The sequence below is a fragment of the Taudactylus pleione genome, unplaced genomic scaffold, assembly GCF_031769625.1.
Source record: "Taudactylus pleione unplaced genomic scaffold, aTauple2 ptg000124l, whole genome shotgun sequence".
Classification (NCBI taxonomy): Eukaryota; Metazoa; Chordata; class Amphibia; order Anura; family Myobatrachidae; genus Taudactylus; species Taudactylus pleione.
Window position 1 is genome coordinate 16,855 of NW_028284526.1, and position 27,544 is coordinate 44,398.

The window sequence follows — 27,544 nt, forward strand, 5'->3', positions numbered from 1 at the left end:
AAACAATTGTATTGTGACACATTCTTTGCATAATTACAATAAAAGAAAGAACTATAGAAGAGATTCCATTTATGTCTGAAGTTGGATAAATTCCTAACTATTTCATTTAACATTTGAAAACATTTGAGCACTTGACAACAATGTATGGAATGGTCATCATACATACCGTACATTATATATACTGTAGAATAATATTCATGGTCTAGGGAAGCTGTTCCAGTTACTACAGTAAGACAAAGATCTGCACATATAAGGTGAGACATTTGCTTTTTCATATTCTTTGTTGTAATACTTGGAGGAGGCTGGGGACGGGGGTGGTGGTGGGTGACGGTTGGTGGTGGAGGGTATTCTATAAAATTGGGTGAATGAGGTCGCTATATGCTGTAATACATAGCACCACTGTTATCTCCAGCTGTCAGACACTTATTTCTGTTATTGATGGGAAACATCTAATTTAATGTGCTTACACTTTTGCATGATTTCTACATAAATACTGTATACTGTACATATATCCAAGAACAGTCTGCACTCAGGTATCTGGATATATTGCTGGGGTTCCAAGCAGGATTCCAATGGAAAGGATCGAGAAACGGAGAAGTGCCCTCACCAGTCGTGTAGTGAAAATATAATATAATCAAAGGAATTAGGGGCCTATGTATCAAGCTGTTTGATGCATAAAATGATGCAGAAACTGCAGTTTCGACATCATTTTATGTATTGTAGCTATGTACTAATGGCACAATGCTAAGTAGCAATGTAGATCGCAGTCCCCATTATTATCAATGGGGACTACGATCTGACCCCTATGTACTAAACTCCAAAAAAGGTGTAAACTGTTTTATGCCTATCGAGGCTCCAGATGCAGGCGAGAGATATTTCGATCTCTCCCCTGCAGCCCCTGGCCGGCCCTGGAAGCTGAAACTGTGCGAATGTACACTGTCAGCCCCCCCCCCTTCTGTGACAGAACTCCACAATTTGGATATAACTCGCGGGGAAAGTGGTAACCGCAACCGCTGTCCCTGCAAGTTCCCTTTGTGCATAGTGAGAATATTTTCATTTAAATGAAAATATCCGCTGCGAGTTGGACCGGCAGTACCGCGATTATTGATACATAGACCCCTTAACCTCGGTAGTTATAATCTGGGCTTTCAGCTCCATTGCGCATATGCAAGCTCACGATTTATTTACGTGCGCACAACTATGTAAACTGAGGTAAACTGGCCCAGCAAAGAGATAAGTAACTCTTACATCACCAGGCCGTTATTGCCGCTCAGCTGTCTGACAGATAATTTTTCTATATGTATTTTGTTTTTATGCTGTAAATATGGCCAAACGATAGGTTTATATAATTGAGCTCCGCTCATTGCTGAGTGAGACTGGCGTGTTGTGAATGCAGCACTGAGTAAAATTCACTATATCATTTCATCTTGTGATATTCAGGTGTGTAAGTGTCTCCAGGATTATTACACTTAGAGGCAGTGTTGGGATGCGCTGTTTTTATTATTGTGTTTTATATGTTAGACATTGTCCGGTGTCTGTGTATGGCTCTTCTGACTGACTGACTGTTTCCTGGACAACAAGAAGAATAGAACTTGTTTATATTAGGTGCACGAACGGTGAGGATCAAATCCTAAAATTGTGAACAGTAGGATTATATGATCCATTATAGCATAATGCACATACAGCGAGTACTGCACCCACCATACAGACCATCTGGGACAGTGGTTCCCAAACTCAATCCTCAAGACAGGCATGTTTATTAAAGTGCGTGTGAGTGTTGTGTACCTGCAAATATTATAGATTCATGTAAGATGGAGAGACCATATAGCTCCAATATCTGCCGCGGTCCCTCCAATTATAACAGCAACAACAGTCCCTATATCAGTGGTTCCCAAACTTTTTGGAATCAAGACGCCCTAAAGTATCAGCATTGTTTTCGCGGCACCCCTAAACCAAAAGTGTGTTATTGAAAAATTCAGAAAAACATGTAGTAAGGTGAAGTAAATTGTGCTGACCTGTCATCCTTAGGGTCAGTTATCTGGTGGTGAACAGGTTTGTGCTTCTGTTTATCTACATATTTACATTATATTGATCATAAATAATTTGAATTGGTGCTGGATCACCAACCAGAGACACCCCTACAAGTGTCCTGAGGCACTCCAGGGTGCCACGGCACAGTTTGGGAAACACTGCCCTACAGGTTTCAATGGGGGCTGCTGTGCTGCCAGATTTACCAAACCCCGGAAAGCGAGTGATCATGATTTTTAAGGTGTGCACCTAAGAAAGGCGATACATGCTTAAAAGGAAACTTGCTAATTAAATTGAAAAAATAAAATAAAATAAAAAACAACCCAGACCCTTCTTTGTGTGATTGCTGCAGTAAGGGGCCATTGCTGACCTGTGAACTCCTCTGTAAATGCAGCTGATCTGAAAATCACTGCGCTGTGGACTGCGCCCCTGTGAGTCCATACCCACAAGTGGTGACGTTCTGTCAGATGCCCGGCTGTGGGTGACCCTCTAGAACGAGAGTGGGTGCGGTTATGGGGTTCCACTCACAATAAGATTAATGGGGTGCTCAGACCATTCACTGTATTCCATAACAACATCCCCAAACTAACAAGCTAACAATACAGGGACCTTAGGCTCTGATTCACGTGTACTTAGAGTGAATACAGACATTTTTTATAATTGATGTTTGCTTAACTGGATGTCCCACAATTGTGTCCTCACCATCTGAATTGCTATAAGGGCATCAGGTGATAAGATATATTACAGCAGATGATGGGGTTGTATAGAAACCATGGGGTCTATTCTCCATTACATAATTATTACTAGTGATAATTATGTTTTAAACTGAGTTGAAACACCCTTTTGGAGGCATTCATGGTGCCTCATTGTCTAAAGTGTCACGTCCGAAAAGTTGCTCTTTAAGTGGAGTCAGCTTTTTTCGGAATTGTGATACTTTTCCCCTACAGCTGAGGTGTCCGTAATGACTTCCTCAAAACAGCACACGCAACTTTAGCATTTACTTGTCGGGCTCATGACTGTACCCCGCCCCCCGCGTGCCGATCGCGCCACTGTCTGTAACCACAGACCCTCGCTCAAAACTGCTGCCACTCCCCCTTCTGGTGTCTGTCCCCCCCCCCCGGTTGCTGTACACTGGGTCTGCCTGGCTGTAAATAAGATGTTGCAGACACAGGGACCCCTGACCCTTCCCCCCTGCTGAGTGTAATGCTGTGCTGCAGAGCCGCCGGAGGTGCGGGGGATAGGTTGCAGGTGGTGTAGAGGGAGAGAACTGCAGTGCAGAGCCACCACAGGCAGTGCAGAACCACCACAGGCAGTGCAGAGCCACCACAGGCAGTGCAGAGCCGCCACAGGCAGTGCAGAACCACCACAGGCAACGCAGAGCCACCACAGGCAGTGCAGAACCACCACAGGCAACGCAGAGCCACCACAGGCAGTGCAGAGCCACCACAGGCAACGCAGAGCCACCACAGGCAGTGCAGAACCACCACAGGCAACGCAGAGCCACCACAGGCAGTGCAGAACCACCACAGGCAACGCAGAGCCACCACAGGCAGTGCAGAACCACCACAGGCAACGCAGAGCCACCACAGGCAGTGCAGAACCACCACAGGCAACGCAGAGTCACCACAGGCAGTGCAGAACCACCACAGGCAACGCAGAGCCACCACAGGCAGTGCAGAGCCACCACAGGCAGTGCGGGCAGAGCAGGGAGGGATCTGAAGCCACTCAGGGGCTGTACCCCACCTGAGCACGGCGTACAGTAACACACTCTAATTTCAAATATAAATGATTTTCGGAATTTGATGAATTGCCTCATTTGTACATCCCCATACTAATGTACTAATTTACCCATACTAATGTACTAATGTACTAATGTACTAATATACTAATGTACTAATGTACTAATATACTAATGTACTAATATACTAATATACTAATGTACTAATTTACCCATACTAATGTACTAATATACTAATGTACTAATTTACCCATACTAATGTACTAATATACTAATATACTAATTTACCCATACTAATGTACTAATATACTAATATACTAATGTACTAATATACTAATGTACTAATTTACCCATACTAATGTACTAAGGTACTAATGTACTAAAGTACTAGTATACTAATATACTAATGTACTAATGTACTAATGTACTAAGGTACTAAGGTACTAATGTACTAATATACTAATGTACTAATGTACTAATATACTAATGTACTAATATACTAATATACTAATGTACTAATTTACCCATACTAATGTACTAATATACTAATGTACTAATTTACCCATACTAATGTACTAATATACTAATATACTAATTTACCCATACTAATGTACTAATATACTAATATACTAATGTACTAATATACTAATGTACTAATTTACCCATACTAATGTACTAAGGTACTAATGTACTAAAGTACTAGTATACTAATATACTAATATACTAATGTACTAATGTACTAATGTACTAAGGTACTAAGGTACTAATGTCTGGGGAGTGTGGAAATTATTGTGGAAGCACAAGCAGCCAAGCAATATCAGTGATATCTCCTGCCTTACCACCATAATGAATGGGGCCGACACTATAAAATAACAATATTAAGGAAATCTAGTAAAAAAACGATAGTTATGGTTTGGTGAATGGGCCCCATCTGAGCTGAGCTTATAGCAAGTGAAAGTGTGATATGAATTTCTGAGCTATGGAATAAAGCTTTACAGCCGCAGGTACTAGACAAACTGCGCACAGCTCCGGTTACGGTAGGTTTATGGATGACTGATATAGTTATATATCACCTAGTTTGTTAGTACATTAGAAGATGCTGTCCTATAATAACAGTGCATTGGAATAATATGAAGGATTCTGAGTCTTGTACATAGGACTGATTCAGAGCTGTACAATAATAATAATAACGCAGTGACTGCGCAGATGCTGTGCGAATATATGCAAATGTCACAGACACTGGGAGATGTACTGAGCCACCCACAGGCGCCGTTCTAAGCATCTGCATACAAAGACGCAGCATTGGTCACAGACCATTAGATTATCGCAGTATTGAGTAACTCCATGGTCCCGCAGATTGGCCGCAGGAACTGAGACCCCCAGAGCCATATTCCTTGGTTATGTGATCGCAGACGCAGGGTGTGACATGCTTAAAATCGGTAGTGACACATCTGCGTTCTTTGCCGCTACTCCCCATTACCTCCACCAAATGCTGCCTGTCTGTCCATCACACTGCGAGTTAATACTCGCTGCGAGTGATGACGGTAATGTACCTTGACACATGCGATGTGCAAATTAGATTAGCATGCATGGATTACTGATAATCGCTCAACTCCGTAAATATCGGCATAGAGTACATCCCTGAATCGGGCCCATAGGTTTATAACAGACAAAAGGGATTAACTGTACTTACCTTCTGAAGAAACCGTGACTATACATAAATGGAGAAACGCGTCAAGGATTAAAATATTGGGACTCTTTTGGATCACGCCTAACCCTCTATTCAGATATCGGATTGACGCGGATGAAATTCTCCTAAACCACCGCACATCGACTGTCAGCAAGGATTAAGCTGGGCACTATGCGGTAACCGAGTCTGCTTCGAGACTTAGCCATCTCTACACACGCCGTCCGGGAGGACTATCTGCTATTACCAGCTAGTAGCGGGGACTAGTGATAAGCTCATCTTTGCACAGTGACCCTCATTACCCCGAAGTTGGTTGTTGGTGAAACCTTATTGGGATTAAGCCTACTCTTGAGAAGGAACGACTGATAGAGAGAACTATTAGAGAGATGTTCTTGATATAAAACAAACGCCGCATACCTATATTGGATTAATTGGAGTTAAAATCGAAGAGACTGGTAATTGCTTTAAGACACCAAATATTTCCCTTACAGGTGTGTCAAGCTGCAATATGGAGTAAACCTACCAATTAACAAAAAGTATTTACAGCTTCTGTGGAAATAGGATGAAATATACTACTAACTACCTGCTATAAACTAGGGCAGGTTTTATTCTTTATATATTGATTCTTGTCTCTGGTATCGAATCTAAGAGGAGGAGTTTTTTTCTTTTATTCTATTGGATGTATTTATGTGTACACATTTTAATGAGGGGTTTAGATATCCTTTTTTAGTGTGGAATAAAATTAATTTTGATTTAAATCTGTGTCTTGATTCATATTATGATTCAGTTATTAGTGCTCGCTAAGGCTGCATAGACGAAGGCTGTGTTGGATGAAAAGTGTTAGATTATAAGTGTAATTACAATTTGATAACTAAGGCGGAGTTACGCCGTAGATCTTATTTAGCCATATGCGCACCATGCAAAGACTGATGTGACTTCTCTTTATCTGAATTTCACAGGTAAATTACCACTACTGCTCCCATCAGATGCTGTTTTATTGATTCCCTCAGCGCAGTTTAGAAAAATTGATAGTAACAACACAAGAAGACCTCTTTTGTTGGCGCACTAAGGATAAATGTAAAACATAACTTTTATTTATTAAGCTAAAATATACGTAAACTCCTAATGTGAAATGTGACAAAAATATTCTATATTATGAATAATAAAAATATATTAAATAAATGATGGTGTCTTGTGTCCCAATTAAGATTATTAATAGAATCAAATATTAACTCATCCACATGGGTCATTATTATTATGCTTTACATTTAAACTAGGCTTTTGGTATTAAATGAACCAAATAATTCAGCAGATATGAAGTGGTCTAGCCAGAAACTGAATAATGATACTTGTGGTACAATGCGTTTACTAAGTAACAATTCTCTAATTGCTGAACAATGTTGCAATTCCAGTAACCACAAGCAAAATTTATAGAGACATATTCTTGGCCACTAGATGTCACTGTTGACTAAAAAATCATAAAATCTTATGCTACAATGATATTCGTGATACTTTGGTATTGCAAATTATTCAGAGTCTCTGGAATAAAAGTAAAGGCACAACGATATATATAATCACTGAGTTATACAAAAAATATTTTTATTATAGTGATAATGTGCTTATAGTTCCTGTTCCATAATATCCAGTTGAGTTACGTTTCTAATGCGATGTTAGATCATTAACTACACCTTGTGAAAATATCTGAGCAGTACTGTATCCTAACAAGAGTAGGTGAACTAGTTAGATTACTGTTAGCATGCATACTGCATAGTGCATTTAACAAGTGAATTAAGCGCTATTTGTTCTGAATAGCGATGCAGCATACTGCATAGTGCATTTAACATATGGATCAAGCGCTATTTATTATGAATAGCACTACAGCATAGCATGAATGGGTTGAGTAATTGAATAATAGTACATTTATATTTGGGAGACACACATCAGAGTAGTGAAAACTACTCCCACCACCGACGTACGTTTCACTTTTGCAAGTTTTATCAAGGCAACCCGAGTTTGCCGTGAGATGGATTGATATTGATAATGATCAGCCTATCACAAGGGTTTTAAATTGCAGTCTGAATTAGTAACAACTCAAATTGAGCTTTACCATAATCACATCATTGTGTATTGAGTGTTGCTGAATTAATATACATCACCAGACAATTATAATTGGAAGAAATCTTCCCATTAACTGTTGTTTTATTCAATTTCATGTGGTCTTTGATATTTTAGTTAATGTAGTTAATGATCTAACATCGCATTAGAAATGTAACTCAACTGGATATTATGGGACAGGAACTATAAGCACATTATCACTATAATAAAAATATTTTTTGTATAACTCAGTGATTATATATATCGTTGTGCCTTTACTTTTATTCCAGAGACTCTGAATAATTTTCAATTCCAAAGTATCACGAATATCATTGTAGCATAAGATTTTATGATTTTTTAGTCAACAGTGACATCTAGTGGCCAAGAATATGTCTCTATAAATTTTGCTTGTGGTTACTGGAATTGCAACATTGTTCAGCAATTAGAGACTTGTTACTTAGTAAACACATTGTACCACAAGTATCATTATTCAGTTTCTGGCTAGACCACTTCATATCTGCTGAATTATTTGGTTCATTTAATACCAAAAGCCTAGTTTAAATGTAAAGCATAATAATAATGACCCATGTGGATGAGTTAATATTAGATTCTATTAATAATCTTAATTGGGACACAAGACACCATCATTTATTTAATATATTTTTATTATTCATAATATAGAATATTTTTGACATATTTCACATTAGGAGTTCACGTATATTTTAGCTTAATAAATAAAAGCTACGTTTTACATTTATCTTTAGTGCGCCAACAAAAGAGGACATTCTTTTTTCTTCTTGTGTTGTTACAGTAATTTTATATTGTCCTCGGCAGCACCCCCAATAATCTTACAAATAATGACCTTTGATAATTGTTAAATTGGGGTATTCTTGATATTTGACCATTATGGCCCTCATTCAGAGCCGTACGCTCTGAATGAGGGCCGGGCTCCATTTTCATGGAGCGTCCTCCTGGACGCTCGTATAGCTGTGGGTCACCACCCACAGGCTATACGAGCGTGCTTTTTGATGGCCGCGATGGTCGAGACCATCGCGACCATCGAAATTGCGAGCCGGAGCCTGCGGTTGAGGTTTTCAACCGCAAGCTCCGGAGTGATTTTGGCTCTATCAGAGCCAAAATCACTCCCACTGACATCACTAGTGATGTCAGTGGGCCGGCTTCTGACGGGAGGCGTTCCCGTGGGAACGCCCCCGTCAGGGAGGCACGCCCCCGGCACGCCCACCAAAGGGGGCGTGCTGTCAATCAACATTGACAGCACGCCCCCTTTGATCGGACACAACGAGCGAAGGACTTTCCTTCGCTCGTCGCGTCTGGCGCATGCGCACGACGGAGCTCCCTCCATCGTGCGCATGCTCAGTGCATAACATCGACCCACTTGCGAGCGGACAGCCGCTCGCGAGTGGGTCTGAATCAGGCCCTATATACCTCAGTTTTCCCATATCCCTTTTCCCTTTTACACTTGAAAATGTTATACTAGGTAAATTATCACTACTGCTCCCATCAGATGCTCTTTTATTGATTGCCTCTGAGCAGTTTCGAAAAATTTATACCAGGAAACTCCTTACTGCACTCACTGCTTGGACACTGCAGGTACTCCCCTATCTGCTGCTCTTGTTGATGGATCTTCGTTGATCAGAACACTTGGGACTGGATCGGTTCGGTACATTGGCCCTCATTCAGAGCCACTCGCTAGCGGCAGTACGCTCGTTCCGAGCGATGTTCGCACATCTGCGCATGCGTACGGTTTTTAGTACGCATGCGCGAACCAGTCAGTGCGGCCGAAAATCGTTGGTACGCAATATAGCGAGGGCCTGCTATTTTGAGTGACAGAATGAGGCGTATGTGGGTGGTAACAGGGGAAGGTGCTTGAAAACGGGGAGTGGAGATCCGAATGCAGGCGTGCTTAAAGGTCAAAACGGGCGTTTTAAGGGAGTGCATAATTAATACAGCAGCGTCATTGACTACGTCACTTGGTTATTTTTAACTCAGAACTGCTCGCAAAATAGCGGTTGAAAACACCAACCACAAGAATAGCGAGCAGTTCATACGCTGTACGATGTACTCGATTAATCTAATAAATAGCGGACATGACGTATGGTGCGTGCGGCCAGGGGGCGTTTTTATCAAATAAACGAGCGTATGTTTTGCTCGCTCGTTCAGACTTAGAGGTGGGAACAGACTGCAATTTGCGAACAGATCATTTGAATAGCCACCCCTTGTTTTTGAACGAACGACCACAAATAGCGAACGGCTCTGAATCAGGCCCATTGTCACTTTGCCCTCATACTACATAAATTCTTGTTTGTATTGCCTTTTCCCATTTCATCACATCTATCCACTTTAATAATTTGTTTAATAACTAATTCCTGCACCCACTACTCACACACCTCTCATTATATATCACTTTTGGAGCTACGCTCATACATTAGCAGCGCTGTTCTTTTATCTCTATTTTTGAACATTTAACAACTTTAATCCACACTGTCTCCACATCACACAGCCTCCACATCACACAGCCTCCACATCACACTGTCTCTATATCACACTGTCTCTATATCACACAGCCTCCACATCACACTGTCTCTATATCACACAGTCTCTATATCACACTGTCCCTACATCACACTCTCTACATCACACTGTCCCTACATCACACTGTCCCTACATCACACAGCCTCCACATCACACAGCCTCCACATCACACAGCCTCCACATCACACTGCCCCTACATCACACATCCTCCACATCACATTGTCTCTACATCACACAGCCTCCACATCACACTGTCCCTACATCACACAGCCTCCACATCACACTGTCTCTACATCACACAGCCTCCACATCATACTGTCTCTATATCACACAGCCTCCACATCACACTGTCTCTAAATCACACAGCCTCCACATCACATTGTCTCTACATCATACAGCCTCCACATCACACAGCCTCCACATCACACTGTCTCTATATCAGACAGCCTCCACATCACACTGTCTCTAAATCACACAGCCTCCACATCACAGTGTCTCTACATCATACAGCCTCCACATCACACAGCCTCCACATCACACAGCCTCCACATCACTCTGTCCCTATATCACACAGCCTCCACATCACACAGCCTCCACATCACATTGTCTCTACCTCACACTGTCTCTACCTCACACAGCCTCCACATCACATTGTCTCTACCTCACACAGCCTCCACATCACACTGTCTCTATATCACACAGCCTCCACATCACATTGTCTCTACATCATACAGCCTCCACATCACACTGTCTCTATATCACACAGCCTCCACATCACACTGTCTCTATATCACACAACCTCCACATCACACTGTCTCTAAATCACACAGCCTCCACATTACATTGTCTCTACATCATACAGCCTCCACATCACACAGCCTCCACATCACACTGTCCCTACATCACACAGCCTCCACATCACACTGTCTCTACACCACACGTCCTCCACATCACACTGTCCCTACATCACACAGCCTCCACATCACACAGCCTCCACATCACACAGCCTCCACATCACACTGCCCTACATCACACATCCTCCACATCACACTGTCTCTACATCACACATCCTCCACATCACACAGCCTCAACTCATTTTCATCGCACTTATTATCTCGTCCACAGCATGAACACTCTTACTTCAAACACCCCCCATATTCAGTGCCCACATAATCCTCTACATTATCCATCCCTATCCTCCCCTTCTTGTCTCCTCCACTTGCTGTTCCCCCTATTTTCTCTCATCAGTCTCCCTTCCAGCCCTCTGCTTCTTTCCCCGGCCTTTCCTGTTCCTCCACTCTCAACCACCTCCCTCCCTCCATGGCCTTGTTACCCCACCACTATGCCCACCTGGTTCTGCCTGTCACCTCCAGGGCTGCCAAGAGAAATTCTGGGCCTGGGTACTGAACCATCCTGTGGGACCACATCATGATGGGCATGGCTGCACCCATTTGTGGGTGGATCTAGCATGTGAGATGCACCCACTGATAGGAGTATGGCATAGCACCCAGCAGCTGGGACTAAAGTAGTCACTACTATATTAGGATGGCAGGACAGTCCCATAATAGCTGTATTTTTAGCAGGATGTATTTAGATGCTAAAATGTAACACACAATAATTAAAGTGCTACAACTTTATTTTATACATCTCTCATGTAAATAACACTTAAACATAATCTATTTTCTGTCATAGAGACAGATGAATGAAGGACTTAATTTTGACATAACATCAGGTCATCTTATACACACACATTCCGCAACACATATCCTAACCCACTGCTCCATGCTCCTTCCTCACTATCTACCCCATCTGTGTCACCGCTGTCTGTCTGCCCCTCCCCTTTAGAATGTAAGCTCTCATGAGCAAAGCCCTTGTCTCTCATGTGCTTCCCCTCCCCCTACTTATAGTATAATTTACTCCTAACTCCCACCTAACACCTGGTTGCTCATGTCCTGCTGCTTGTGTTATACAGCTAAACTATGTTTATAAACCTTGTCCTTGTCCTATATTGTTTTGTATTACTATTAACTATTTTTCTTGTGTGCTCATTTATGTACTGTGTAAGGCGCTGTGGAACCTTTGTGGCACCATATAAATAAAGGATAATAATAATAATATGCTCTAACGCTCACCCTTAATGGAGTGATTCTCACTCCATTTGCTTGCTTGTTTGTTAATAAAAGGGATTAACTGAAAGACAGGATTTATTAATGAAATCTGGATGGAAACAACCAGCAGGATCCAATCTCATCTCAGGAGAACATCTGTAATCTCATCAGTGGAGAACATCTGTAATCTCATAAAATGAGAACATCTGTAATCTAATCTGAAGAGAACATCAGTAATCTCATCTCAGGGGAACATCTGTAATCTCATCAGTGGAGAACATCTGTAATCTCATCTCAGGAGAACATCTGTAATCTCATCTCAGGGGAACATCTGTAATTTCATCAGTGGAGAACATCTGTAATCTCATAAAATGAGAACATCTGTAATCTCATCTCAAGAGAACATCAGTAATCTCATTTTAGGAAAACAACTGTAATCTCATCAATGGAGAACATCTGTAATCTCATCAGTAGAGAACATCTGTAATCTCATCTCAGGAAAACATCTGTAATCTCATCTCAGGAGAACATCTGTAATCTCAGATGAGAACATCTGCAATCTCATCTCAGGAGACCATCTGTAATCTCATCTCAGGAGACCATCTGTAATCTCATCTCAGGAGACCATCTGTAATCTCATCTCAGGAGAACATATGTAATCTCATCTCGGGAGAACATATATAATCTCATCTGAAGAGAAAATCTGTAATCTCATCTCAAGAGAAAATCTGTAATCTCATCAATGGAGAACATCTGTAATCTCATAAAAGGAAAACGTCTATATCCTCATCTCAAGAGAACATCTGTAATCTCATCTCAAGAGAACATCTGTAATCTCATCTCAGGAGAACATCTGCAATGTAATCAGAGGAGAACATCTGTAATCTTATCAGAGAACATACTGTATGTAACTTCATCAGAGGAGAACATCTGTAATCTCATCAGAGAACATCTGTAATCTCATCAGAGAACATCTGTAATCTCATCATAGGAGAACATCTGTAATCTCATCAAAGGAGAACATCAGTAATCTCATCAGAGGAAAACATCTGTAATCATCTGGAAAATACCTGTAATCTGAACTCAAGAGAACATCAGTAGTCTCATCTCAGGAGAACATCGGTAATCTCATCTCAGGAGAACATCAGTAATCTCATTTTAGGAGAACATCAGTAATCTCATCTCAGGAGAACATCAGTAATCTCATCAGAGGAGACAGATGAAACAGTCACTGACAGAAGAAGATGAATTATTTAACAGACTTTTTGTATGGCTATGCATCAAGAATACAATATATGGCTTCCCAGTCCCTGCCGCTATGTCCCGCTAAAATACAACAGATTAAAAGACAAAAACTAAGAAATAAAATAGATGCATTGCTAATTGTAAGCTATTGTAGTGTCTGAGCTTTACATGCTGTGATAGGACCAAAGAGAAATGGTAGCGCTCCCTACTCTATAGGCTAATGTAGTCATAAACTGATAACATGGTTAGACATGCCTTGTTTTCTATAGTGTCTTCCTTTCAGGGAGTCCTGTAAGATATCTCGTGGAGGTAATATCGCTGTCGCTCTACAATGCAATGAGAATCCTATGATAGAAGCTTGGCAGTCATCCTCTACCTGCTTACTGACATACAGGCTGCTTTGGGGGGAACAAAGGTAAATGTTCCTAATAATAGACACTCTATGTAACTCTCTGTCTATAACACTATATTGTAGATCTGTATCTTTCATCATCTCAAATTGGAGCAGATGTTTTAATAACTTCCTTTGCAGACCAGACTAAGACAACTAAGATGATACTGAAATTACTGGAAGTGTACAGTACCCTGCATTTCTTATTATCAATACAGGTATCTATTTATCTCATATCTATCTATCTATCTACCTAACTATCTCATATCTATCTATCTACCTATCTCATATCTATCTATCTATCTCATATCTATCTATCTAATATCTTTCTCATATCTATCTATCTCATATCTATCTATCTATCTATCTATCTATCTATCTCATATCTATCTATCTACCTAACTATCTCATATCTATCTATCTATCTACCTAACTATCTCATATCTATCTATCTACCTATCTCATATCTATCTATCTATCTCATATCTATCTATCTAATATCTTTCTCATATCTATCTATCTCATATCTATCTATCTATCTATCTATCTATCTATCTATCTATCTATCTATCTATCTATCTCATATCTATCTATCTACCTAACTATCTCATATCTATCTATCTATCTATCTCATATCTATCTATCTATCTATCTACCTATCTCATATCTATCTATCTACCTATCTCATATCTATCTATCTATCTATCTCATATCTATTTATCTATCTATCTATATCATATCTATCTATCTATCTCATATCTATCTATCTATCTATCTATCTATCTACCTAACTAGCTCATATCTATCTATCTATCTATCTCATATCTATCTATCTCATATCTATCTATGTATCTATTGATCTATCTATCTATCTCATATCTATCTGTCTATCTCATATCTATCTATCTATCTGTCTATCTATCTCAAATCTATCATCTCTCATATCTATCTATCTATCTATCTAACTCATATCTATCTTTCTATCTATCTATCTATCTATCTATCTATCTATCTATCTATCTATCTATCTATCTATCTATCTCATATCCATCTATCTCATATCTATCTTTCTATCTATCTATCTCATATCTATCTATCTATCTATCTCATATCTATCTATCTATCTATCTATCTATCTATCTATCTATCTATCTATCTATCTATCTATCTATCTATCTATCTATCTAACAAAGTCGGAAATCCACTGCACTCGCCACTCCCAGATTTGGGGTGCAGAGCTGCACTCGCCATTCCCAGGAATGGGGTGCAAGTGGCTTGCGACCACATTGCTTAAATAAATAAAATCAGAAAACTCAGCAACTCAATCCATGAACCAAAACCCCATTATTTATTTATACATTATTGTGAGTGTTTAAACATGGTGAGTGCTGAATTTTCTGATTTTATTTATTTAAACAATGTGGTCACAAGCCACTTGCACCCCATTCTTGGGAATGGCGAGTGCAGGCCTGCACCCCAAATCTGGGAATGGCGAGTGCAGGCCTGCACCCCAAATCTGGGAATGGCGAGTGCAGGCCTGCACCCCAAATCTGGGAGTGGCGAGTGCAGTGGATTTCTGACTTTGTTTATTTGGTTAATGTTTAATTAACCTTTTGTGATCATAGCTTTCTCATGCACCCCATGTGCAAACTCGTTTATAATAACCTGTGTCAGCTGCCTTTTTGGTAGTATGATAGAAGCTATGTTTGGTGACTGTCTTGCCTTTAAAAGCCATTAGCTGGCAGGTGAGCTTTAAACCAGGTAACATTTTTTCAGTTTAAACTCTGTAATAGCAGCTACCAGGTTTCCATCAGTGTGACAGATAGTGTAGGACCTGCAGAGAAGTGGGGTCCCGTGATGAGGGCTGCAGGCTTATATGCATTGATCAATCCATGAGCCAAAACCCCATTATTTATATATTTATTATTGTGAGTGTTTAAACATGGTGAGTGCTGAGTTTTCTGATTTTATCTATCTATCTATCTATCTATCTATCTATCTATGTACCTATCTGTCTGTCTGTCTATCTATCTATCTATTCTATCTATCTACCTATCTCATATCTATCTATCTCCTATCTATCTATCTATCTATCTATCTATCTATCTATCTATCTATCTATCTCTCATATCTATCTGTCTATCTATCTCATATCTATCTATCTATCTATCTATCTATCTATCATCTATCTATCTCATATCTATCTATATATCTATCTCATATCTATCTATCTATCTCATATCTATTATCTATCTATCTATCTCATATCTATTATCTATCTATCTATCTCATATCTATCTATATATCTATCTCATATCTATCTATCTATCTAATATCTATCATCTATCTATCTCCTATCTATCTATCTATCGCCTATCTATCTATCTATCTCATATCTATTATCTATCTATCTATCTATCTATCTATCTATCTATCTATATATATGTTGCAGCATGGGATCACTATCACAACCATTGTGACCATCAGTCACCCCTTTGACCACTCCTATGACCAGCCTGCGGCAGCTTGCGAGGCCAGGAAATCTGCATCCACCGGCACAGACCCTGGCCTCGTCCCTCCTGAAAAATGGGGGCATCACAAACGCACCCCCAGGAACATCCCCACTCCTCCTCCTAAACACTGCTGCCTGTCAATCAGGCTGCAGCCGGGGGGCACTGTAAGCGGACTCGCAGATGGAGGGCTGCGCTATCGGGTTAGCTGACATCTGTGAATTAGGCCCTTTATCTCTCTCCAAGGCATACTTGCCTGCTCTCCCGGAAGTTGTGGGAGACACCCAAATTTGTGGGCAGACCCCCTCACTCCTAAAAGATTAGGTGGTCTTCCCGCATCCAGTGCCCACTTCCAAGTGGGCGTTATTGAGAGGTTAACGCCAAGAATTGCGGTTAAATGAGGAGGGGGCATGGCCAACATGTTTTATATGCATGTCACGTCATATTGGCTCCACCCCCTGACAATCGTCCCGCAAATCACTGCATTCCCCATGAGGGGGCAGAGCCTAGTGAAGTGTAGTGCCTGGCCCCGCCCCCACCTCCAGTCAGCCAACATCTCTCCTCTGGGCTTCTCCTGGAGGTAAATATGCTCCATGGCTTAGTACAGTACATCTAACGCTTTATCACTAAGGGGCAGATGTAATCAGATCCAATTCATCACTGGAAAGTGATGAATTGGTGAGTGATAAACTGCCAGCCAGTTAGCTCCTAACTGACATGTTACAGGCTGTGTTTGAAAAATGACAGTTAGGAGCTGATTGGTTGGCAGTTTATCAGTCTACAGTTTATTACTTTTCAGAGCTTAATACATCTGCTAAAACTGTTAGAAGTAATCCCGCTCCGCTAAATAATAAGTTAGCTGCCTAACTCTGCAGGTCACAACATGTGTATTTCATGTGTGTGTTAGCAACCCAATAACCTACATAAAACTGCTGAAAATTATTATTATCAATAATAATAATTATTATTATTATTAATAATAATAATAATAATAATAATAATAAATAATAATAATAATGATAATAATATTATTATTATTATTTAGTATTATTATTATTTAATTATATTAAATAATAATAATAATAATAATAATAATAATAAGTAATACAAAATAATAATAATATTAAATAATAATAATAATACTAAATAATAATAATACTACTAAATTATAATAATAATAGTAATACTAAATAATAATACTAAATAATAATAAAAATAGTAAATAATAATAATAATACCAAATAATAATAATAAATAATAATAATGATAATAAATAATAATAAAAATACTAAATAATAATATAAATACTAAATAATAATAATACTAAATAATAATAATAATAAATAATAATAATGATAATAATAAAAATACTAAATAATAATATAAACACTAAATAATAATAATAATAATAATACTAAATAATAATAGTAATAATAATAATAACAAATAATAATAATGATAATAATAAAAATACTAAATAATAATATAAATACTAAATAATAATAATAATAATAATACTAAATAATAATAGTAATAATAATTGCATTTCCTGCATAGTAATAAATGATTTCCCGGCATGTGTTCCAGCTGCGCTGCCAGGCTGTGAATCTGAGCATGATGCCGGATGCGTTTGATGATCAGTATCTCGGCTGCACACGGGAAATGGAGCGAGAGATGCCGCACATCCTGGCGCAGGAGAAGAAGTACAAGCCCTTTGCTGTAATGTGGTTCTTAGCAGAAGAAACCTGGATGAAAATAAAACCGTATAACATTTTACCAGCTGAATTTAAGGATGAGTACGGTATAGCCGTCACCCTGTACACCAAGGAGAGCCCCTTCCCCATCTACCAGCAGCTGAACAGAAACGTGTCCATCGCTGGGCGATCCCGGGAACATTACATGAACAATTTTCACTTCAAGGCTCTGCACTTCTACCTGACGAGGGCTCTGCAGGTGCTGAGCAGCGGCTGCGCTGGGAGGTCCCAGGTGTACAGGGGGACGTGGATGACGTACAGCAATGTCTCGCCCAGCCTGCGCTTTGGGCACTTTGCCTCATCATCTTTCAGCCCACAGATCGCTCAGCGATTTGGAACTAAAACTCTCTTCACTATATTTACCTGCTTCGGGGCGCACATCGAGTCTTTCTCAGACTTTAAAGAACAAGAAGTTTTAATTCCAGTCACTGAAAAGTTTGACATTATGAAAAAATTCGAAACCTCGTATGTCCTCAGGAGCACCGGCCACCACTGCAGCTACTTCAACTGTGCGTACCTAGGAGGTGAGTGTGATATCACTGTGCATACCTAGGAGGTGAGTGTGATATCACTGATGTACCTAGGAGGTGAGTGTAATATCACTGTACATACCTAGGAGGTGAGTGTGATATCACTGTGCGTACCTAGGAGGTGAGTGTGATATCACTGATGTACCTAGGAGGTGAGTGTGATATCACTGTGCATACCTAGGAGGTGAGTGTGATATCACTGATGTACCTAGGAGGTGAGTGTGATATCACTGTACATACCTAGGAGGTGAGTGTGATATCACTGTGCGTACCTAGGAGGTGAGTGTGATATCACTGTGCGTACCTAGGAGGTGAGTGTGATATCACTGTGCGTACCTATGAGGTGAGTGTGATATCACTGTGCGCACCTAGGAGGTGAGTGTGATATCACTGTGCGCTCCTAGGAGGTGAGTGTGATATCACTGTGCGTACCTAGGAGGTGAGTGTGATATCACTGTGCGTACCTAGGAGGTGAGTGTGATATCACTGTGCGTACCTAGGAGGTGAGTGTGATATCACTGTGCGTACCTAGGAGGTGAGTGTGATATGACTGTGCGTACCTAGGAGGTGAGTGTGATATGACTGTGCGTACCTAGGAGGTGAGTGTGATATGACTGTGCGTACCTAGGAGGTGAGTGTGATATGACTGTGCGTACCTAGGAGGTGAGTGTGATATGACTGTGCGTACCTAGGAGGTGAGTGTGATATGACTGTGCGTACCTAGGAGGTGAGTGTGATATGACTGTGCGTACCTAGGAGGTGAGTGTGATATGACTGTGCGCACCTAGGAGGTGAGTGTGATATGACTGTGCGCACCTAGGAGGTGAGTGTGATATGACTGTGCGCACCTAGGAGGTGAGTGTGATATGACTGTGCGCACCTAGGAGGTGAGTGTGATATCACTGTGCGCACCTAGGAGGTGAGTGTGATATCACTGTGCGCACCTAGGAGGTGAGTGTGATATCACTGTGCGCACCTAGGAGGTGAGTGTGATATCACTGTGCGCACCTAGGAGGTGAGTGTGATATGACTGTGCGTACCTAGGAGGTGAGTGTGATATGACTGTGCGTACCTAGGAGGTGAGTGTGATATGACTGTGCGTACCTAGGAGGTGAGTGTGATATGACTGTGCGTACGTAGGAGGTGAGTGTGATATGACTGTGCGTGCCTAGGAGGTGAGTGTGATATGACTGTGCGTGCCTAGGAGGTGAGTGTGATATGACTGTGCGTGCCTAGGAGGTGAGTGTGATATGACTGTGCATGCCTAGGAGGTGAGTGTGATATGACTGTGCGTGCCTAGGAGGTGAGTGTGATATGACTGTGCGTACCTAGGAGGTGAGTGTGATATGACTGTGCGTACCTAGGAGGTGAGTGTGATATGACTGTGCGTACCTAGGAGGTGAGTGTGATATGACTGTGCGTACCTAGGAGGTGAGTGTGATATGACTGTGCGCACCTAGGAGGTGAGTGTGATATGACTGTGCGCACCTAGGAGGTGAGTGTGATATGACTGTGCGCACCTAGGAGGTGAGTGTGATATCACTGTGCGCACCTAGGAGGTGAGTGTGATATCACTGTGCGCACCTAGGAGGTGAGTGTGATATCACTGTGCGCACCTAGGAGGTGAGTGTGATATCACTGTGCGCACCTAGGAGGTGAGTGTGATATCACTGTGCGCACCTAGGAGGTGAGTGTGATATGACTGTGCGTACCTAGGAGGTGAGTGTGATATGACTGTGCGTACCTAGGAGGTGAGTGTGATATGACTGTGCGTACCTAGGAGGTGAGTGTGATATGACTGTGCGTACCTAGGAGGTGAGTGTGATATGACTGTGCGTACGTAGGAGGTGAGTGTGATATGACTGTGCGTGCCTAGGAGGTGAGTGTGATATGACTGTGCGTGCCTAGGAGGTGAGTGTGATATGACTGTGCGTGCCTAGGAGGTGAGTGTGATATGACTGTGCGTGCCTAGGAGGTGAGTGTGATATGACTGTGCGTGCCTAGGAGGTGAGTGTGATATGACTGTGCGTGCCTAGGAGGTGAGAGTGATATGACTGTGCGTGCCTAGGAGGTGAGTGTGATATCACTGTGCGTGCCTAGGAGGTGAGTGTGATATGACTGTGCGTACCTAGGAGGTGAGTGTGATATCACTGTGCGCACCTAGGAGGTGAGTGTGATATGACTGTGCGCACCTAGGAGGTGAGTGTGATATGACTGTGCGCACCTAGGAGTTGAGTGTGATATCACTGTGCGCACCTAGGAGGTGAGTGTGATATCACTGTGCGCACCTAGGAGGTGAGTGTGATATCACTGTGCGCACCTAGGAGGTGAGTGTGATATCACTGTGCGCACCTAGGAGGTGAGTGTGATATCACTGTGCGCACCTAGGAGGTGAGTGTGATATGACTGTGCATACCTGGGAGGTGAGTGTGATATGACTGTGCGTACCTGGGAGGTGAGTGTGATGTCACTGTGCGCACCTGGGAGGTGAGTGTGATGTCACTGTGCGCACCTGGGAGGTGAGTGTGATGTCACTGTGCGCACCTGGGAGGTGAGTGTGATGTCACTGTGCGCACCTGGGAGGTGAGTGTGATCTCACTGTGCGCACCAAGGAGGTGAGTGTGATATCACTGTGCGCACCTAGGAGGTGAGTGTGATATCACTGTGCGCACCTAGGAGGTGAGTGTGATATGACTGTGCGTACCTAGGAGGTGAGTGTGATATGACTGTGCATACCTAGGAGGTGAGTGTGATATCACTGTGCGTACCTAGGAGGTGAGTGTGATATCACTGTGCGTACCTAGGAGGTGAGTGTGATATCTCTGTGGGTACCTAGGAGGTGAGTGTGATATGACTGTGCGTACCTAGGAGGTGAGTGTGATATCTCTGTGGGTACATAGGAGGTGAGTGTGATATCTCTGTGGGTACCTAGGAGGTGAGTGTGATATGACTGTGCGTACCTAGGAGGTGAGTGTGATATGACTGTGCGTACCTAGGAGGTGAGTGTGATATGACTATGCATATGTAGGAGGTGAGTGTGATATGACTGTGCGTACCTAGGAGGTGAGTATGATATCACTGTGCGTACCTAGGAGGTGAGTGTGATATGACTGTGCGTACCTAGGAGGTGAGTGTGATATCACTGTGCGTACCTAGGAGGTGAGTGTGATATCACTGTGCGTACCTAGGAGGTGAGTGTGATATGACTGTGCGTACCTAGGAGGTGAGTGTGATATTACTGTGCATACCTGGGAGGTGAGTGTGATATCACTGATGTACTTAGGAGGTGAGTGTGATATCACTGATGTACTTAGGAGGTGAGTGTGATATCACTGAGTGTACTTAGGAGGTGAGTGTGATATCATTGATGAACTTAGGAGGTGAGTGTGATATCATTGAGTGTACATAGGAGGTGAGTGTGATATCACTGAGTGTACTTAGGAGGTGAGTATATCACTGTGTACATAGGAGGTGAGTGTGATATCACTGAGTGTACATAGGAGGTGATTGTGATATCACTGATGTACTTAGGAGGTGAGTGTGATATCAATGAGTGTACTTAGGAGGTGAGTGTGATATCACTGAGTGTACATAGGAGGTGAGTGTGATATCACTGAGTGTACTTAGGAGGTGAGTGTGATATCATTGATGTACTTAGGAGGTGAGTGTGATATCATTGAGTGTACATAGGAGGTGAGTGTGATATCACTGAGTGTACTGAGGAGGTGAGTGTGATATCACTGAGTGTACTTAGGAGGTGAGTGTGATATGACTGTGCGTACCTAGGTGGTGGGTGTGATATCACTGTGCGTACCTAGGAGGTGAGTGTGATATCACTGTGCGTACCTAGGAGGTGAGTGTGATATCACTGTGCGTACCTAGGAGGTGAGTGTGATATCACTGTGCGTACCTATGAGGTGAGTGTGATATCACTGTGCGTACCTAGGAGGTGAGTGTGATATCACTGTGCGCACCTAGGAGGTGAGTGTGATATCACTGTGCGTACCTAGGAGGTGAGTGTGATATCACTGTGCGTACCTAGGAGGTGAGTGTGATATCACTGTGCGTACCTAGGAGGTGAGTGTGATATCACTGTGCGTACCTAGGAGGTGAGTGTGATATGACTGTGCGTACCTAGGAGGTGAGTGTGATATGACTGTGCGTACCTAGGAGGTGAGTGTGATATGACTGTGCGTACCTAGGAGGTGAGTGTGATATGACTGTGCGTACCTAGGAGGTGAGTGTGATATGACTGTGCGTACCTAGGAGGTGAGTGTGATATGACTGTGCGTACCTAGGAGGTGAGTGTGATATCACTGTGCGTACCTAGGAGGTGAGTGTGATATCACTGTGCGTACCTAGGAGGTGAGTGTGATATCACTGTGCGTACCTAGGAGGTGAGTGTGATATCACTGTGCGTACCTAGGAGGTGAGTGTGATATCACTGTGCGTACCTAGGAGGTGAGTGTGATATCACTGTGCGTACCTAGGAGGTGAGTGTGATATGACTGTGCGTACCTAGGAGGTGAGTGTGATATGACTGTGCGTACCTAGGAGGTGAGTGTGATATCTCTGTGGGTACCTAGGAGGTGAGTGTGATATCTCTGTGGGTACCTAGGAGGTGAGTGTGATATGACTGTGCGTACCTAGGAGGTGAGTGTGATATGACTGTGCATATGTAGGAGGTGAGTGTGATATGACTGTGCGTACCTAGGAGGTGAGTATGATATCACTGTGCGTACCTAGGAGGTGAGTGTGATATGACTGTGCGTACCTAGGAGGTGAGTGTGATATCACTGTGCGTACCTAGGAGGTGAGTGTGATATCACTGTGCGTACCTAGGAGGTGAGTGTGATATTACTGTGCATACCTGGGAGGTGAGTGTGATATCACTGATGTACTTAGGAGGTGAGTGTGATATCACTGATGTACTTAGGAGGTGAGTGTGATATCACTGAGTGTACTTAGGTGAGTGTGATATCATTGATGTACTTAGGAGGTGAGTGTGATATCATTGAGTGTACATAGGAGGTGAGTGTGATATCACTGAGTGTACTTAGGAGGTGAGTATATCACTGTGTACATAGGAGGTGAGTGTGATATCACTGAGTGTACATAGGAGGTGAGTGTGATATCACTGATGTACTTAGGAGGTGAGTGTGATATCAATGAGTGTACTTAGGAGGTGAGTGTGATATCACTGAGTGTACATAGGAGGTGAGTGTTATATCACTGAGTGTACTTAGGAGGTGAGTGTGATATCATTGATGTACTTAGGAGGTGAGTGTGATATCATTGAGTGTACATAGGAGGTGAGTGTGATATCACTGAGTGTACTTAGTAGGTGAGTATATCACTGTGTACATAGGAGGTGAGTGTGATATCACTGAGTGTACATAGAAGGTGAGTGTGATATCGCTGATGTACTTAGGAGGTGAGTGTGATATCAATGAGTGTACTTAGGAGATGAGTGTGATATCACTGATGTACTTAGGAGGTGAGTGTGATATCACTGAGTGTACTTAGGAGGTGAGTGTGATATCACTGATGTACTTAGGAGGTGAGTGTGATATCACTGATGTACTTAGGAGGTGAGTGTGATATCACTGATGTACGTAGGAGGTGAGTGTGATATCACTGATGTACTTAGGAGGTGAGTGTGATATCACTGAGTGTACTTAGGAGGTGAGTGTGATATCACTGATGTACTTAGGAGGTGAGTGTGATATCACTGATGTACTTAGGAGGTGAGTGTGATATCACTGAGTGTACTCAGGAGGTGAGTGTAATATCAGTAAGGTATCAGGGCTACTGTATCCATAATCCAGCGAGTGGCCCCCATTGTATCGATCCCCTCCTCTAGGTCTGGGCTATTGCAGGATACATCTGAGAATAACTCATGTAAATATGATTCTGATGCTGTTTGTTTCTAATGTTTATATTTATTTCCACAGGAGAAAAGAGAAAAAACCCTATTTGCAGCTCAGGTAAGTCCGACATTACACGTAGCAGATAAAAGCAGAGTTATATACTGTCAGGGAGTACAGCATAGGTGCCGACTATCCCAATATAGGGGGGGAAGTTGACTATTTCAAGGGACGGTCCCTGGAATTTAGGACAGGTGTGAGATTAATGCCACAGGTACCGGTAGCTGGAAAGTGTTTTATAGCTGAAGGGAAGGGGTCTGACAGCGTCCCAGAGTGCTTTTGTTTTGTGCCCTTACAAATAATAACACACTCCCCTACTTTTTTGGGGGGTTAGTTTTTGACTTTATTTAATTGATTTTCTTTGTGTGAAATTTTCAAACACTCTTTGCTAATGTCATTTAGACCCACAACTTTGTAATGTTACATATACTGTATGTGTATAACCTGAAGGTAAACGTGGCTCCATTTTCTATAATACGTCACATTTCGCTGTAGAATGACACCTTAAGGCAGTGGTTCACCAAACGTTTTTGAATCACGGCGCCCTAGAGTCTCAGCATTGTTTTCACGGCACCCTAAGCCAAACGTGTGCCATTGAGAAATTCAGAGAGAAATGTATTGCAGTAGATTGTGCTGACCTGTCACCCTTAGGTTTGGTTATATAGTGGGGGACAGGTTTGTGCTTCTATTTGCCCACATATTTACATTCCATTGACCATAAAGAATTTTATTTGGTGCTGGACCACCAACCTGAGGCACCCCTGCAAGTGTCCCGAGGCACCCCAGGGTGCCGTGGTGCACAGTTTGGGAACCCCTGCCTTCAGGGTTAATCCTGAAATTAATTTGAGTTTCTCTTAGTTAAATAAGATGCATATAAATGTCAGTATATCAACTACAATAAGGTCCCTATTTACTACAATTCGTATTTAAAATATTAAAATTATCCACTTATGGTGCAAATTAGATGCCCCCTCACAGGTAACGATTCTTGGACTTTTTATACTTTTTCCCAAATTTAGTGTCTTATTCACATTGTAGCTACTGTACATATACTGTACATAGTCGCTTATCGTGTACTCGGCATTTAGGATTAGTATTTTTGTCACAAAGGAATTAGTATAAAGGTGCAAATTAAACACAACACTTACTGTATACCCCTTTTACACCAGAGCAAGAACCTGGGGTATTGTTCGGTCTACCCGAGTCGCAGCTCAGTGTAAAAGGGTCCCTGAAAAATAACCCGGGTCAAGTGACCCGGAAATCCAACCCAGGTAGCTACCAGGGTCAGAATGGTGCAGTGTAAACGGGTTATCCGACCTGGCTCATGCCTAAAATGAGCTGATTGGTGGTCGTGGAGCAGACACCTCCCACTTTTTATGACCTCACAAGTTTAGCAGGGCAGACCCAGGTTCAGTGTGAACGGGGCTGACCTGAGAATAACCCAGACCGATGGTGCTGTGTAAACGGGGTATGACCTGGGTTGGAACCATGTCTGAAACCTCAGGTCGGATCGAGGCTTTTGGTGAAAAAGAGGTATTAGTGGAGTGAGTCATGGCCCAGCTTATTCATATTGAAACTCCCTCTTTATACACAGTTTGAGTCACACACAGCAGCTGTACGCAATGCCAGCGCCAGCGTCCTGGAAAAAAGGCGACAAAAATAGCCAAAAAATAGGGATGGAGGGGAAAGTGCTGAAAAGAGGGAGTTTCATATCGGGAAGTGACCTAAGTAAGCTAATACTCCACCCTTAATCCCACCCATAACTCTACCATTGGCTAGCTACCAAAAACTATTAACCCTCTACTAACCATGCAGCTGTATGTCCACCTGTGCTATAGCCTAGGGGTTTAAGGTCCGCCCTGTACCGCGGGTGCCCTCCGTGTTCATAGACATTAATAGATCCTATACTGATTTTATGTATCTTTCCGCAGCTCCGGGAATGTATTATGACCCAAGGGCACCTCTCATCCTCAGCGGACTGACCGTCATAATAAATGTTATATGCCGTAAACAGTTGTGATGTCACCGCTCGCTACACCACACGCCAGCGCTGGATCCAGGTTACAGAACGTAAAGAGCAGCATCGGCAGTAACACCCCAGTGATGAAATAACAGCTTCAGTGTTACCCGATCACTATACTTCATATTCACAAACATCATCAAACACGTTTTTCAGACCGCAGCTATCAAAATGAATCAAAGTGATTTTAAAATTGAGATTAAGACCCTGATTCAAGAGTAGAAGCTAGAAAAACATCGGGCGCAAGTGCCTGACTCATTATTCCCAATGGTTACCGCAGGGGAACGCATATCGAAATTGCATGGAGAGCCATGCAATTTCGATGGACGTTCCTGGCCGGTGGGTTGGCTAACTGGTGGGCGTGTCGGTGTCAGGGACTGACCCCAGTGGCCATAGACCCACGGACAATCTGTGCCTGCCATAAGCAGGTGCAGTGGGCGCGGATTTACATTGAGCGCATTATCATAATCGCTACACTACGGCATCCACCGCTGAATGAGGCCCTAACTGACATTGCAGGAAGATTCGCAGTCTTTGTGAATACAATGTATAATGAACTACGGTATGAAAACTTAATATACAGTAACTCGTACTACGGGGTCTATGTACTGAGCCTTGGCGAGAGATAAAGTGAACAGAGAGAAAGTACCGACCAATCAGTTACTAACTGTCATTTTTCAAACACAGCCTATAAAGTGACAGTTAGGAGCTGATTGATTAGTCCTTTATCTCTCTCCAAAGCTTAGTACATAGACCCCCTATGTTACATCTGTCATTGCTCTCTTATAAGTATTCTGCAGCATCTGGAATTTCTGGCATTACTTTCTCATGTCTAACACAATATTTAAAGATGCTTATAACGCATATCTGCCGACACTCAGCCCCCTACTTCCGGGAGGGAGCTGAATGCCTGTATGCAGTGGGGGGCGTGGCCGGATAATGACACAGTATTGGGGGCG

The 27,544-nt window shown here is 42.2% G+C and overlaps 1 protein-coding gene across 3 annotated transcripts; it reads left to right on the forward strand.

Annotated features, from left to right (window-relative positions):
- The first annotated feature begins 136 nt into the window (after positions 1-136).
- Positions 137-27,544, forward strand: LOC148523946 (ecto-ADP-ribosyltransferase 5-like). 3 transcript variants are annotated; one of them, XM_088472476.1, is made up of 6 exons: positions 137-254; positions 13,723-13,868; positions 13,986-14,062; positions 17,942-18,632; positions 24,593-24,625; positions 26,497-27,544. In XM_088472476.1, exons 3-6 carry the CDS (start codon positions 14,006-14,008, stop codon positions 26,583-26,585), a joined length of 870 nt encoding a protein of 289 aa, XP_088328602.1. In that variant the 5' UTR covers positions 137-254; positions 13,723-13,868; positions 13,986-14,005; the 3' UTR covers positions 26,586-27,544. The 3 variants fall into 3 exon arrangements, with proteins under 3 accessions (XP_088328602.1, XP_088328603.1, XP_088328604.1); XM_088472477.1 differs by having other exon boundaries at positions 13,737-13,868; XM_088472478.1 differs by lacking the exon at positions 13,723-13,868 and having other exon boundaries at positions 241-254.

Coding starts and splice junctions, on each gene's coding strand:
- LOC148523946 (XM_088472476.1), top strand. CDS start 14,006: ATGATACTGAAATTACTGGAAGTGTACAGTACCCTGCATTTCTTATTA. Junction 14,063..17,941: donor ATTTCTTATTATCAATACAG/GTATCTATTTAT, acceptor CATGTGTTCCAG/CTGCGCTGCCAGGCTGTGAA. Junction 18,633..24,592: donor CAACTGTGCGTACCTAGGAG/GTGAGTGTGATA, acceptor TTATTTCCACAG/GAGAAAAGAGAAAAAACCCT.